Source organism: Barbus barbus (assembly GCF_936440315.1).
Source record: "Barbus barbus genome assembly, chromosome: 40".
NCBI lineage: Eukaryota > Metazoa > Chordata > Actinopteri > Cypriniformes > Cyprinidae > Barbus > Barbus barbus.
In genome coordinates this window covers 6953162-6969229 of record NC_136718.1, presented here as the reverse complement: position 1 = coordinate 6969229, position 16068 = coordinate 6953162, and the positions used below count along the sequence as shown (strand labels likewise).

Below are 16068 nucleotides of genomic sequence, written 5' to 3'. Positions count from 1 at the left end.
TATGAAGTTTTATGTTTAAACAATATTGCATAAGCAAGAATACTCCAAACATCATCATTTCCATGATTGCAGGTGTGATGTTGCTTTTATACAATGTCAACAAATAAGTTAATATTGAGCAATTTATATTTTATACACAATTTTTGCAATTACAGTTCATCTAAAAGCACCGAAAATAGTTCCAACTTAAGTCACAGGAGAATCGTTGCGTGTCTCCTGAGCAAATCAGAGCTTTTCAATCAGTCAGTTGAGTGAATAATTCAGTGACTCATAATTAATTTTGATCCAGTATGTAGTCCATATTTATAGTACATACTTTACCTTTTTTTTTTTTCAAGAACTGCTGAAGTGTTTTCAAACACATGGAAGGCCCTTTCCACCACTGGTATTTGTGACTTATATAATCAAACAATTCAGACTTTTTTTTATCTGAATTGCGTGATTAAAAACTCCAAATTCTGACGACTTCTCAGAATTGAGAGTTTATACTGTATCTTGCAATTCTGACTTTATATCTTGCAGTTTTACTTTATAACTCGCATTTGCAAATTTATATCTAACAATACTGAGAAAAAAAATTGCAAGATGTGAACTCGCAATTGAAGAAAAAATGTCAGAATTGTGCGAAAAAGTTGCAATTATCTTTTTACATTTTTTTTTATTCAGTGTCGGAAACAGGTTGTGGCTAGAGGGGATGCACAAAAAACCGGAAGCTAAGAATAAATAACATTTTCTGCCCATTAGATTGTGTTTTATTAACGTTTACACCTACCCCAACCCTAAACCTACCTCTTATAATAATGCAAAAATTATTGTTAGTACAGTATAGTCATTATTGTTGTACGGTATGAGAAAAATTATGCTCTATTGATGTGCGCATGCCCAGTAGATTTTGCTGTATGGCATTTAGCCTTAACCGCGGAAACGGTCTTCTATACAAAACCTGCTGAGTGAATGATTCAGTGACTCATTCATACACTTCCATCTGGAATGAATTACCCTATATGCCTTGTACATTTAGTTTTTAACATGCATTCGTTTTTTAACGGTCACTAAATTCTAATTCAAATGTATTACAGTTATTGAAAATAGTTCCAAATTCAAATGCATGCCTACTTAGTATTCAGATGCAGCTTTAGTGTTTTGAATGGATGTCAATGGAGGAGATTCTTCAGGACGTTAAACTCCTTTTGCGAGGAAACAGCTGATCGCTTACTGACTGACATTCTGTCTGCTAATCTTCAATGTGTGCCATTAAATAGTTTTTCTAACGTGACCTATATTTGGAGTTTGCAAAGAAAAACTACTCCCAGTAGCCGGAAGCTGTGATTTTGGAAAAGTTTCCACATCATTAGCATCATGAAAACAAACCAGTTTTTAATAATTGTGCCTGGCAGAGTGGGAATGTTATGTGGTGTGTTGTTGGTTGTGATCAGCAGGTGGTCGGACTGCGTCTGCACGCTTTGTGTCACACAGCTCCCCGGAGCACCTTTCAACCCTATAAAATTGGACATATTTTTGCATTTGAGTTTGTTTCTAAAGCACATTTCTGATGCAACTGGAAGCTTGTTTCTACCATAAAATAAAAAGTCTGAATTGTGAGATTAAAAAGTTGCAATTAAACTAGTTGCAACATAAACTAGTGCAAAAGTGTTGAACAAGATAAAATTACAACATCCAAAACTGAAACGAAAAATACAATTTAATAATACATAGAGTTCGCTATAATATATTTAATGCATAAGCCACACTTGAATGTATGAATATCATTGGAAGTGGCATTTATTTGGCACAAGGATAACACAAGCACCATTTTAAAGCTAAAAAGCTATTAATTATTTAATAAATATATTATTTTAAACATAGATTTTAAAGTAAATTTAGTACAAATGTATACATACCGTTTCACAGACAAGTCTTAAGCCTAGTCCTAGACTAAAATGTAAGTCTGAGCTGTTTCAACTGAAAGAAACTAGCACAGACTGATCTTAAAATATATCAGTGCCTTTGTTTTGTCTCAAGATGCACCCCCGTAATGTTTTTATCTAAGCATGTTTATAAAAATGACTTAAATAGCCTAATTGAACTATGGCCTAATCCTGGCTTAATCTAGGCCCTGTCTGTGGAACCGGGCCTTAATTAACATATTAATATTTAAGATTAAATAATAATAAATAACTAAGACTAAACATTTGATATCTGACAAAATGAAGTATTGTGACACTCTCTGGTTGTCAAACATTAGTGCTTCATGTTCATAGTTAATGTGGTTCTCCAAACCTGTGTGAACTTGAGGAGAACTGACTTTATGCATCCACTAATATCATGTGGATACCAGCTGGTTAAACGTTATAGGACAAATGGCTTAGAAACATGAAGTCAGCTCCGAGAAAAGCTGCAGCATTCAATGTTTTGTTGTTTAATGAAATGAAATGGATTTGTGGCTTAAGACTGTGTGGCTCAGGTTTCCAAACACTTGAAATATCTTCATCTTGCTCTAGTTGTCTTGATGCAACTTCACTCTTACTAACCCTGTTTTAGCCTCCTCTATCGCTCTTTTCTAGTAACCCTTAGCTGGCAGTTTGGTGCTGTGTGATGCACTTGTGTGCGGTTCCGGCTGCTCAGTGTGTGTGTGTGTGTGTGTGTGTACTGTTGGTGTCAGCATTCTGTGTGTGGAAAAAAGTTTCATGGGCGGGTTTCTACACTGTCAAATCGGCCTCCCCTCGCTGGCCTACGCTGGGTTTAGGTTTACAAAAGAGTGGATCACAGCTCCACAGACCAGCAGCGTGATGTGGATTACAGACGGGACGCACACACTCCCTGCTCCCCTGACCTCTCCAAGGCAATGCTGACCTTGATCTAGTCTGAGAAGTTGAACTTTCACTCTGACCTGCAATCAGCTGTTACGCCAACCATATTCACCTCTAGAGCGCTGCCCCAGAGGTGTGTTGAGATCAATGTTGAGAGACTATTTCATCATTATTTGCACATTTTCTTCACAACTGATCATTGACCTCAGGAGAATCTCATGAAAACTTGTCAATGCCCAGGTTATATTAAAATGGAAACTAAAATATTCGTTCTCTAATTATATTTTTTTGGTAAGTTCAGATCTTTCTTGTTAACACCAGATTTAAATTTCTTATTTACGCAAATTGCACGTTGTTTTTTTTTTTTTTTTTTGCATGTGTAAAATGTGCACAATAAATGGCCATGAGTTCATTCTCAGAGAAACTGTCATACTGTTCACAGCTTCTAAACATTATTTCATCATGTGAGCCATCTGTTGTTAAAATGTGTCAGACATGCATAACACAGATCAGCCACAACATTAAAACCACTGACAAGTGAAGAGAATAACAGTGATTATATCATTACAGTGACACCTGTCAAGGGGTGGCATATTTTAGACAGCAAGTGAACAGTCAGTTCTTGAATTTCATGTGTAGGAAGCAAGAACAATAGGCAAGTGAAAAGATCTGAGTGACTTTGAGAAGGGATAATTAGCGACAGCTAGACAACTGGGACAGAGCATCTCTAAAATGCAAAGACTTGTGTGGTTTCTTGATATACAGTGGTTAATACCAACTAAGGAAGGAGATCCGGTGAACCAGTTATCAGGGTCATGGGCGCCCAAGGCAAAAGTATCTCCAGTAGACATGTGAGCATAGAACTGGACCATGGAGCAATGGAAGAAGGTCACCTGGTCTGATGAATCATGTTTTCTTTTAGATCAGGTGGATGCCTGTGTGCATCCTTTAACTGGGGAAGAGCTGGCGGTGGAATGCACTATGGCAGTGGACTCTTTGAGCAGGATAATGTACCCTGCCACACTGCAGAACCTGTTAAAGAATGGTTTGAGGACAAAAAGTTCAAGATGTTGCCTTGGCCTCCAAATTCCCAGATCTCAATCCAACTGAGTATCTATGCTGACACAGCAAATCTGATCCATGGAGGCCCCAAATCTTAAAGGATCTGCTACTAATGTCTCGGTGTCAGACACTACAGGCCTCATTCAGAAGTCCATTCCTCGACACATCAGAGCTGTTTTGGCAGCACATGATATTAGGCAGGTGATTTTAATCAGTGTATTCCATTAATATGACATGGAATGTTTTCTGTTTTCATGTAACACATTGCTACAGAACAAAATATATGTTTTGTGTATTCTTTTTATATGTACTTCAGTATTGAACGTTTGCGGTAAATTTTACCCACCGTTGAAATCGGAATCTAAAAAGCTCTGTGTGAAGCACAAGGCCATTCAGACAAAACAGTGTCAGACAGTCAGTGTCAACAAAAAGTAAACAACAAAAATGACATTTGTATGTAACAAACTACCAAACCTACTGGTAAAAAAAAATGTCTAAACATTTTGATTAGTCAGGCTCACACAATGACCCCCAAAAATAAAAAGGAATTTACTGACACCATAACTAGGTTTTAAAGCATGAATTAAATGTTTGCATTATTGCATTTTGTAGACAGTTGTGACAAGTGCACTTACTGTTTAGAGAATAAGAAAATTAAGCCAAAGCAACTGAGAAAAACTGTAATACATAACATAGTAGTATATAAATAGTTAGTGATGTCAAACCGATTAATCGTGATTAATCTCATCCAGAAAAAAAGTTTGTTTACGTAATATATGTGTGTGTACTGTTTATATGTATATATGTGTGTATATATAAATACACACACATACATGCATATATTTAATAAATATATGTAATATACAGTGCCTTGCGAAAGTATTCATACCCCTTAATTTTTTCATGTTTTGTTGCTGCCTTAACTGCTTTAAATGACTTTTTTCCCACATCAGTCTACACTCCATACACCATAATTGTAAAGCAGAAGAATGGCAGATAATTGCCAAATGATGATGATCAAAACTTGTTGAAATATAAATATGATCAGAATATCAATGTGCCTAATAATTATGCACGCACTGTAAATGAACAGAAATAAAACACATTTGAGTGAGGCTCTATCAGCCTCATCTGATCTGATGAATTAGATTAAATTGAACTAAAACCCCTCTCAGTCTAAAGGCCAACAGAAGGTCCTGATTGCATATTTAGCTCATCTAAAACAGGCCACTTTAAAGAGCTGTCTAGCATCATAATAGGTGTCATGGCAACTGAATCAGGCTGTCGCCATGGCGATGATCACAGTACTTCACAAGCAGGATGATGAAAGCAGAGACACGGTGGATAATATATGTGTGCACTTAGGGTTTGCATTGGTTTATAATTAAAGGAACAGTGGCAGATAATGATGAACTCAGTGCATCTTATCGGCCTCACAGTTTAACTTTCTCTCAATCAAACAGAGAGCGACCTGTTGCATCTAGCGACTGCTGCCAAGGGTGGTTGTTGTTATAGTGAATTAAAGCTTCATGTGTCCAATTGATGTTCATGATCATGCTGTGGTGAGGTTTGTCATAGCGGGACGGAGGGAGGCGGTGATCCCTTTGTGCCGGGCCTCCTGTAGTGTCCTCCGCTGGAATTAATTAGGTTCTTTCTGACAGAAGACGCCCTACAGTCCAGCCCATGTCCTCAAACACACACAACATCAGCACAGACACACGGACTATAAAACATCACACCTGGAATGGCCATAAAGGAGGTAAGGGCAAATATCAGAGTGATTGATTGGCAAAGTTTTAGAGATTCAGTTTCATTTGCATTCAGTTTGTGTGAATGATCAAGTTTACGGTTAATTTTTACACAAATTATTTTATTCATTGGTTTTCATTAGTGTCTGCAGTGCGCTGTTTAGCTACTTAAATTAAGTAAAACATGTTTTAACAGTGTTCTGTCTCCAATAATTGTGGTTTGGATTTAAATACACTTTTGGAAGTTTATTTAAAAATAGTTTGCATTGAGATATTGTCATTGTATCTTATATTGTCTTTAATTTTAACTTTAAAAGTTTCGGTTTTGTTCTGTGGATATACTGCTACCTTAGGTAATGACTGATTTTGTAAAAAAAAAAAAAATATTTGCCTTATCACACGAGAAGTCATGTTGTTTTAGTGTTGCAAAAATATGATGTAAATATGGACATTTGTTTATACAGATATTGTTTACTGGCTATTGATATAAAGCAGTGAATTAATCACAGGTTTAATGTCAGTTATTTCTTGTCTTTCGGCCGTTGATCTCTTCTGTCGACTCACTCCAGGAGCTGAGGAGCCGTCAGTTCTGGCAGGGGATTCTGGCAGAGACTCTTGGTTCCCTGGTCTTTGTATCTGCTGTGCTGGGCTCTTTAGTGCCGGGGCCGGACGGGGCCTCCCCGGGGCCCATTTACCCAGCACTGGCTGCTGGTATGGCGACTGTGGTTCTGGGATATTGCTTTGGTGAAATCAGTGGGGCTCAGGTAAAGAAATGTGATTTTTTTTTCTTTTCTTGTAACTCACCTGGTAAATCATAGTGTTAGGATTAGGGTTTGGCTTAGGGTTACTTGCATGTAACTATGCATAATGTATTGTTATTATAATAGTAAGTACATGTAACGTGTAACAAGGACACCTTATAATAAAGTGTTAGCTTACAGTGTAATTAATAGTGTGTTATTGTCGTTAGGTGAATCCTGCGGTGACTATAGCTCTCTTGGCCACGCGTAAGGTGGATGTGTTGAGGGCTGTGGTGTATCTGCTCGCTCAGTGTTTGGGTGGGATCCTCGCGGCTGGCCTCATGTACCTCTCGCTGCCCCTGAAGTCCATGGCACAGAACTTCCTCAACAAGGTTCAGAGGTTTTCACCACACAGGACATGATCTGATTAACATTGTTCCTGGAACTACATTCATATGCACCTGTCAGATTTTAGAGTCAGACTTTTTATCAACCTGAAATTTAAGGCTGGTTAATCCTTTCATATTTCATACACACATTTCTAAGGCCTCTAAATTATAAATATAATCAAAACCTGTTGCACACAATCTACTGGATCCCTTCCCTTAAAATGTGAGATACATCAAACATGATATATCAGGCGTTTATTGTTCATCTCTCTATCATCAGTAGTGTTATACTGTTACAAATATCTTGCAAGTGATCAGAATTTCATCATGATTTAACGAGTCGATACAGGTTTGTGTTGAGAATTATGCTCATTAGAGCTCTTTGCACTTATTTTTCAGTCCATATATAGATACAGAGATGACACTCAATGTTAACATCAATCAATCAATCAAACAAACAATTTATTCAAAATAAAATTTGCTTCTCATTTCCTTCTCTGAAGGTCCCAGTGGAAATGAATGCAGGTCAAGCTCTCGGCATGGAGATGCTTGCCACGTTTCTCCTGGGTTTCACTGTATTTTCTGTGGAAGATCAACGCAGGAGAGAAATAAATGAACCAGGGAATTTAGCCATTGGTTTTGCTGTGACCACTGCCATCTTTATTGCTGTAAGTGTGTGCAAATGTGTGTGTGCTCTGGATGTGTGTCAGTATGACCTGCCATACACTGTATACACTTCTATATCGTCATTTTACTATTAGTGTTATTTTTGCATAATATTCCTCATCACACTTATATGGCAGCCTATGTGCAAAAAGTATCCAAAGTTTATTTTAATACAGAAATTAATACTCATTCATTCATTAAATTAATCAACAATGACGGTAAAAATATATTTCTATTTCAAATAAATTAACTTTTGAACTTTAGATTCATCAAAGTATCCTAAATAAAACAATGCATCAAGGTTTACACAAAAATTGTATCATTGTTGATAATGATTAGAAATGTTTCTTGAGCATCAAACCAGTATATTAGAATGATTTCTGAAGAATCATGTGACACTGAAGACTGGACTCATTCAGCTTTGCATCGCAGGAATTAATTGTATTTTTAACATATATTCGAATAGAAAACCGTTACATTTTCATGCTATTTTAAAATAGTACTGTATTGTTGATCAAATACAACCCGAATTCCGGAAATATTGGGACGTTTTGTTTTTTTATAAAATGAAAACTAAAAGAATTTCAAATCACATGAGCCAATATTTTATTCACAATAGAACATAGATAACATAACAAATGTTTAAACTGAGAAATTTTACAATTTTATGCACAAAATGAGCTCATTTCAAATTTGATGCCTGCTACAGGTCTCTAAATAGTTGTGACAGGGGCATGTTTACCATGGTGTTGCATCTCCTCTTCTTTTCAAAACAGTCTGAAGACGTCTGGGCATCGAGGTTATGAGTTTCTGGAGTTTTGGTGTTGGAATTTGGTCCCATTCTTGCCTGATATAGGTTTTCAGCTGCTGAAGAGTTCGAGGTCGTCTTTGACATATTTTTCGTTTAATGATGCACCAAATGTTCTCTATAGGTGAAAGATCTGGACTGCAGGCAGGCTAATTTAGCACCCGGACTCTTCTACTATGAAGCCATGCTGTTGTAATAACTGCAGTATGTGGTTTTGCATTGTCCAGCTGAAATACACAAGGCCTTCCCTGAAATAGACGTCATCTGGAGAGGATCCTATGTTGCTCTAAAACCATTATATATATCTTTCAGCATTCATAGTTCCTTCCGAAACATGCAAGCTGCGCATACCGTATGCACTTATGCACCCACATACCAGTGCATTTTAAATGAGCATGTTCACATATAGCTTCCTTTTTGCATGATAGAGCTTTAGTTGGCATCTGCACATGGCACGGCAGATTGTGTTTACCGACAGTGGTTTCTGGAAGTATTCCTGGGCCCATTTAGTAATGTCAATGACAGAATCATGCTGATAAGGGATACAGTGTCGTCTGAGGTCCCGAAGACCACGGGCATCCAACAAAGGTCTTCAGCCTTGTCCCTTACGTGCATGAGATTTCTCCAGTTTCTCTGAATTTTTTGATGATGTTATGCACTGTAGATGATGAGATTTGCAAACCTTTGCAATTTGACGTTGAGGAATGTTGTTTTTAAAGTATTCCACAATCTTTTTATGCACTCTTTTGCAGATTGGAGAGCTTCTGCCCATCTTTACTTCTGAGAGACTCTGCCTCTCTAAGACATCCCTTTTATAGCTAATCATGTTACAGACCTGATTACAATTAACTTAATTAGTTGCTAGATGTTCTCCCAGCTGAATCTTTTCCAAATTTCTTGCCTTTTCAGCCCTTTGTTGACCCTGTGCCAACTTTTTTGAGACGTGTAGCAGGCATCAAATTTGAAATGAGCTCATTTAGTGGATAAAAGTGTAAAATTTCTCTGTTTAAACATTTGTTATGTTCTCTATGTTCTATTGTGAATAAAATATTGGCTCATGTGATTTTAAAGTCTTTTAGTTTTCATTTTATTAAAATTAAAAAAATGTCCCAACATTTCCAGAATTCGGGTTGTTAATGCAGCCTTAGTGAGCAGAAGAGACTTCATTCAAAAGCATAAAAAATCTTACAGATCCCAAACCTTTGGACAGTAGCGTATGTGCCTCCCCTATGACTTTGGCATTGCTAGTGGTGTACACTACCAGTCGAGCTACAGGACAGCTATTTTTAATTATTATTTATAATATTTTTTTATAAATAATGATGCCTTCTGTCCTCCCTCTACATGTATTATTGTAAATACACATATGTACATACATGCATATACAGTACTTATTTATTTTAACGTATGTGTGTGTGGATTTAGGGGAGGTTTTCTGGTGCCAGCCTGAACCCAGCTCGCTCTCTTGGTCCCGCTATAATACTTGGATACTGGGAACATCACTGGGTAAGCAAAGCAAAACTATTTTAAGCAGCTCTGTTGACTAATCAAATCTATAATACAAAAACAAACAAACAATAACTTTAGCTACTGGACCAAATGGCAGTATAAAAACAGTACACCTGTATAGGAATGAACCCTGCTGTAGTTTACTACTGCAATCAAAGGCCTAGAAATCTGAAAAGAGTTAATTGTATTGGTTGAATACAAATATTGAGAGAAATATAGATGTGCAGAATTATTTTATGTTTTTACCAGTATTTAAAATGCTATGTATATATGCTTTCTGTTGTTTTCAGGTCTACTGGATCGGTCCAATCTTAGGTGCATTGCTGGCTGGAGTGTCTCATGAGTTCATTTTTGCCCCCAGTGCATCCAGACAGAAGCTGGTGGCTTGTTTGACCTGTAAGGACATTGAGATTGTGGAGACGGCCAGCGTGTCTCGATCGTCCCTGTCCACTGTCACACAGAGCGCCATGAGAAACAAACAAAGCAACAAACTGGAGCACAGCTAAGCTCACACTCAGTTATTTCAGAATACAGGTTTTTACATTTAGTCACAAACAACCAATCAATGGCTCTTATTCATGAAACACGAACAGAACAGAGCTTGTGTAGCTTCTTCATAACCATGCTAACATGAATTGAGAGATGCAACAAGAGATTTAAGAATTATTATTATTATTATTCATTTTGAAGGTGAACAGATTGTTGAATCTGTAGAGAGTAAAAAAAAATAAAAAAGCTTCTGTACAACAAGTTTTTCAGTAAGGTTTTGGATAATTTTGCATATCAAATATGATACATTAGGCTTTAGAGTTAACTAGCACATTAATTTCTAATATTCCATAAAAGTCTGTAAATATTGTAGAATGTTCTGTTGTGGATCAGAAGCAGTACTATACTGTTTAAGCTGTCTATGTAATTAACACCTTTGGAAAAATCCTCAGCTTGCACATGCATAGATATTAAAGTGCCAAACATATGCCTATGTGCTTGAGCTTGCTATTATGGTTCAATAGTATTATGTTATTTTTCCTAAATCCACTGTTAACCAAATAGCTGCAGGATTTCAGCTTAAGTTTCATTGTATGGCTATAGTTGAAAGTGTTTAACAACATTTAAAGTGTATATGCCAGTGTGTTTGCTGATAGTGTCATTATATCTTTTGTTGAATTATTTCTAGCAAGAAATATAACTGTTTTTTTCTTTTTGGCAGATGTACAAGATTTACTTTAATTTGGAGCAAAAGTTTGACTTTCATATTTAAGAATAATGGGATTCTTAAACTCTTACTTTGTCAAATCAAACTATAATCTTCTGTAAATTATATCAAATAGGAATACAAGCACAGCCATACATATACAACAACCTGCTTTTCGTTTCCTTGCATAACACAAAGATGTTTTCTCATGTTTAGAATTGCTATGCTACAAATTACTCTGATCCACATTACACCTTGTAATTGTAGCAGAATTTAATAAACTTAAATATTTAATTGTTTTGTTTCTGTGTTCTTATAGAAAGCATGTTGAACATGCTAATGCACAATGTTCTGTGCCGATATTCCCATATCACCCCTTTTATGCATATTGAAGTTTACACACGGACATAGCTACTATGCTGTGTTGCACATTCATGCTAGAATATACATGCATAAATCATACATAGCAGCCATTAATAACACACACATGCACTTAAACAATGAAGAACATCCACACAGTGCCAGCCAGCATTTTGTTTTGTTCAGCATGCATGTGTATGAGTGTGAGTGTGTGTGTAAGTGAGGGAGTAAAGCAGATGAGATCAGCGATCCTAATTCACCATCAGCTCCTCTAACAGAGGGATTTTCCAGGCTTTATCCGGCTATGAGGCCCCCGCGCCCCTCCACAACCGACCTGCTCCACACACAATACAAACCTCTGCCTAATCACTTCTGCCCTGAACAAACCAGAACCACCAACAGCACTCAATCATATATTCATAAACCACACTGCACTGATTATTTTTCCAAAAAAAAGGTTTATTTACACCATCATGTTTACAGTTAGTGACATCACAAAATCCGAAAATGACCAGTATAACAGTAGATAGAATGACAGATAGATAGATAGATAGATAGATAGAACAATAAAACAATAGAAAAACAAAGATAGATAGACAGATGATAGATGTGACCATCAAGATGAAAGGTTTCAGGTTCTAATCTTGACAGATGAGTGCGATCCAGAGATGCAGCTCAAACCCGAGAGACAGCGAGAGGATGTTTTCTCATGTTAGCTTCATGGTCTGAGCAACAATGGCTTTCCTGTGCTCAGGGATTTCTCTGCATGTATATGAGCACTGCAGGATCATATCTGCCAGCGCAGGGCCTCTCTTGAGCCGCCGGATCGGACACACATTGTGTGTGTGCAGATGCGTGGCATTATTCTGAGCATGTGTGTTGTGTGTGAGTTTAGCTCAGCACTAACTAGCCCATCAAACCTAAATCCACATGAAGTTCTGATAAAAATCCACAACTTTCCTGATTTTTATAAGCTTTTTATAACCAAAATCTGATTGGTGGATCCATTTTGTACTTTAGGCCACCATAGGCCTCAAAAACATACCTCCCCTTCACTTTGAGCCCTGGTGTTCCTGTCTTAATCTCGCTCTCTATGAGTTTAATGAAGAGAGAAGTGAGTGGCGTGTGCTTGATATGGGATGCCCCCTTTAGCTTCTGCCTCTCGGGGGGGATTATGTCGTCACGCTGGGCCCTGAGGCCATTATAAATGCCCCCTATGGCCCCTTTGTGGTCCGTCAGACCAGCTCTACTAGGTGTGGGCAGGATATGCTCCGTAACCTCTTCTGTGTCGCTCATCTAGAATTAGCCCTGTAGATTTAGCCTTTAGCATCGATGTTCAGGTCTCTCTGACAAAACCCTCCAAAGTTTCTGCGCGTGCACACACACAACCACACACACCTCATGTTTCTTTAGCAGTCTGGGTGTTGTGCAGGCGAAGAGAAACACTGTTGGCAGAGACGCCCTGTGTGCGGCTAAATGTGTGACCGTTTACTCACGGCTTCCCACACGGCCTTAGCTAACGGCTAGTTCTATTAGGTGGACTTTCATCACTCTTTTTGCCCTCGATTGTTTTTTTTGTTTTGTTTTTCGGCAGCTTCAGATCAACTAGTTAGGGATTTAACTTTTTGTGTACTTGTTAAAAAGGACACTTTAATTTTTTTCCTCAAAGACACTTCCTTTAGCCATTTTTTGCTCACTTTAATTAAGCTTCGGTTTTTTATTTTAGTTGGATCTCATAAATCATGATGTGGGAGTTCCGCTCTATGATGTTCTGGCGGGCGGTGTTCGCCGAGTTCTTTGGCACCATGTTCTTCGTCTTCTTCGGGATGGGCGCAGCGCTACGCTGGACCTCCGGGCCGTACCACGTCTTCCACACCGCCCTCTGCTTCGGTTTTGCTGCTGCCACACTAATTCAATCCATCGGTCACATCAGCGGAGGACACATCAATCCAGCCGTCACCTTTGCCTACTTAGTCGGCTCTCAGATGTCCTTTTTCCGAGCTTTCTTCTACATCTGCGCTCAGTGCCTGGGGGCCATGGCAGGAGCCGCGGCCCTGTATGGAGTTACACCCAACAACATGAGAGGCACACTGGCACTTAACACGGTAAGAGTGACGCAAAAAACAAGATTTTTATTTTATTTTTAATTTATTTGATAAATCTTAATTTTTAATTTAAATTAAATTAAATTAATTTAATTTAGAGTTTACAAGAGTCCAAATGTGTTTTAATGGAAAATCTACATTTTATGTATTGAAATCGTATTTATTGTATTCATACTGTATATAGTACTATAGAAGTACACAGTACTGCACTAATAGACCCTTACAGAACTGTATATCTATGTTGCAGGTTTTTAAATCTTTTTTGATTATTTTTTTTGTACTTTATGTCTCTGCAGCTGCAGCCTGGCATGAGTCTCGGCATGGCGACTACAGTGGAGGTGTTTCTTACCATGCAGTTGGTGGTTTGCGTTTTCGCCGTCACAGACGAGAGACGAAACGGCCGTCTGGGTTCTGCCGCTCTGTCTATTGGCTTCTCTATCACCATGGGCCACCTGATGGGGGTGAGCATGGATATTTTAGTATTAGAATAAACATTTGTGAGTATTTTAAGTATGCAGTACACTAAAACTATACCTTGTTTGTCTTTGAATCAGATGTACTACACTGGAGCTGGCATGAACCCAGCTAGATCTTTCGCTCCTGCTGTTATCATGAGGAATTTCATCAACCACTGGGTAAGAAACGCAAAGTAAAGTACTGAACCTGTCCCGCGCTACAGAAATCAAGTATTTAGTGACTCTCTTTTTCTGACAGGTGTACTGGGTGGGGCCTATGATTGGTGGCGCTATGGGTGCCATCCTGTATGATTTCATACTGTTTCCACGTATGAGGGGTCTCTCCGAGCGGCTAGCCACTCTCAAGGGCAGCCGACCCCCAGAGGCCGAGAACCAGCAGGACACCCGCGGGGAGCCCATCGAGCTGAAGACTCAAACCCTATAAACCTACTAAGAACCTGTGTACCGAAATCTGGCTCTACCTCACTGGACCATCTCGCCGCCTCAAGCAAAAGTCAATACACCTCGGTCAATAACATCCCGCGCTGAGGGTCGCATATCCAAGCTAAAATCATTAAGGGAGATGAATTGAGTAAACTTCTTTGTTTAGTATTCTAGGTTTGTTGCTGATATCAATGCAGGGCAGGGGGCGAAGCTGGGGCAGGGTTCGGGTGGATGTGGGCGGGGTTTACGGTGTGGGAGGGGCTAGAGAGCTGTTTATTTAGGCATGCTTTTCACTTTTCATCTGACTTCACTTTCACAATTCATTTTCAATTTCGTTTTCTACAACACCAAGATGTGGATGTATGCAACTTAACCAGGGGTTCACACTTTTTATTTTTAATTTCCGTGAGAGTTCACGTGGGTGTGCAAGTGAGTGCAAGTGTGTGGGTCATTTTGTGAGTGTGAGGGAGAAGTGCCCAGGTATGTACGTGTGTTTAGCTTGTGCATGATGATCAAGTGTATGTGTGAGTGTGTCTGTCAGCTGAGCAGTTATTTTGGGTTTTTATCATTACAGCTCGCTCGTGTTTGTACCATGCTTATGGTTTTTTCTTTCTTATTTTTATGGGACTCGAAGACACTGTATTGTTTGCAATGATATTCCATTCACTTTGACGTTCACACAAACCACCCGTGGACTGAGCTGTTCTAAACACAGCCAGTCTTTGCAATTACTTCTCAAGTTTACAGTGTCTGTGTTGCCTTTCATTAAATCTTGTTTGAGGATAACATCCATGACTGGGCCAAAAATCCCCCAATATGAATCATATTTGAATGCAAATAAATACATGAAAAACAAAGAGTGTTTGTATATATATCACATGAGCACATGCTTCATTTTGCTTGTAGTATGAATGATGCAGGAACTAATATTAAGACTAGATGGCGCTGTACAACAGTTTGTGATCTCAAAACATTCAGCTGCCATTAGAGGTTTATTATGGCAGGGTTTAATTAGAGATGAAGACATTTAGGAAGAGAAAATTTGCCAGTACCTGTTTACAGTAAAACAGAATTAAATGCAGTGGTGCAAACTGTATTACTAAAGGGGAGACAAAACACAAACTCAATTCCATGAAGTCAAAATGTACTTTTAGTAAATATGCAGATACTATTGAATATGCATGCAGGGGCGGACTGGGTTAAAATTTCACACTCATCCAGGCCATCCCATACAGGGACAATGCTGAAAAAAACAACAATAGAACCCTGCCCAAAACACAATAAAAAATGTAATGAATTTAATGGTTATGATGGGAATTGTATTGGTTTTAATGGAAGCTATAATGGTGTCTACTAGTATGTGATGGATTCTATTGGTGGGATGTTAAATTCTATTGGAAAAAAAATGCCCAAAACACACTACAAAAAGGAATTTTGTAATGGTTTTACTGGAAAAAGCTAATGGTTTATAATGGTATTTTAATGGAAACCATTGGAATTTCTGTGATGGTTTCTATTGGGCTTCTATTGTTTTTTTTAGCAGGTGGCCATCACATAAAAAGGTTTAGATCCTTAGGCTGGAGACATGCAAAATAATTAAAAGTTATCTCCTGACCTGCACCTTCACTTCCATTTTCCTTTTCAGTCTCTTTATTTTGCCTTGAAATCTCGCACATGACTTACAGGCTACTCGAGATTTAACAAAACTATGTTTTCCAAATTGCCTAGATGTCAAAATTAGTACAATAATCAATAATTCAGGACATTATTTGCAGTC

General features: G+C 38.2%; 2 protein-coding genes across 2 annotated transcripts; both read left to right on the top strand.

Moving 5' to 3' along the window:
* Positions 1 to 5616: 5616 nt before the first annotated feature.
* LOC306859362 (aquaporin-4) lies at positions 5617 to 10238 on the top strand (the record flags this gene model as incomplete). The annotated part of the gene is made up of 6 exons (XM_079400379.1): positions 5617 to 5631; positions 6190 to 6384; positions 6591 to 6752; positions 7253 to 7417; positions 9649 to 9729; positions 10023 to 10238. The coding sequence occupies 6 exons, from the start codon at positions 5617 to 5619 to the stop codon at positions 10236 to 10238; spliced, it is 834 nt and encodes a 277-aa protein (XP_079256505.1).
* Positions 10239 to 13029: 2791 nt separating this feature from the next.
* LOC306859191 (lens fiber major intrinsic protein-like) lies at positions 13030 to 14292 on the top strand (the record flags this gene model as incomplete). Its single annotated transcript, XM_079400097.1, has 4 exons — positions 13030 to 13392; positions 13689 to 13853; positions 13947 to 14027; positions 14107 to 14292. The coding sequence occupies 4 exons, from the start codon at positions 13030 to 13032 to the stop codon at positions 14290 to 14292; spliced, it is 795 nt and encodes a 264-aa protein (XP_079256223.1).
* Between the last annotated feature and the right edge of the window lie 1776 nt (positions 14293 to 16068).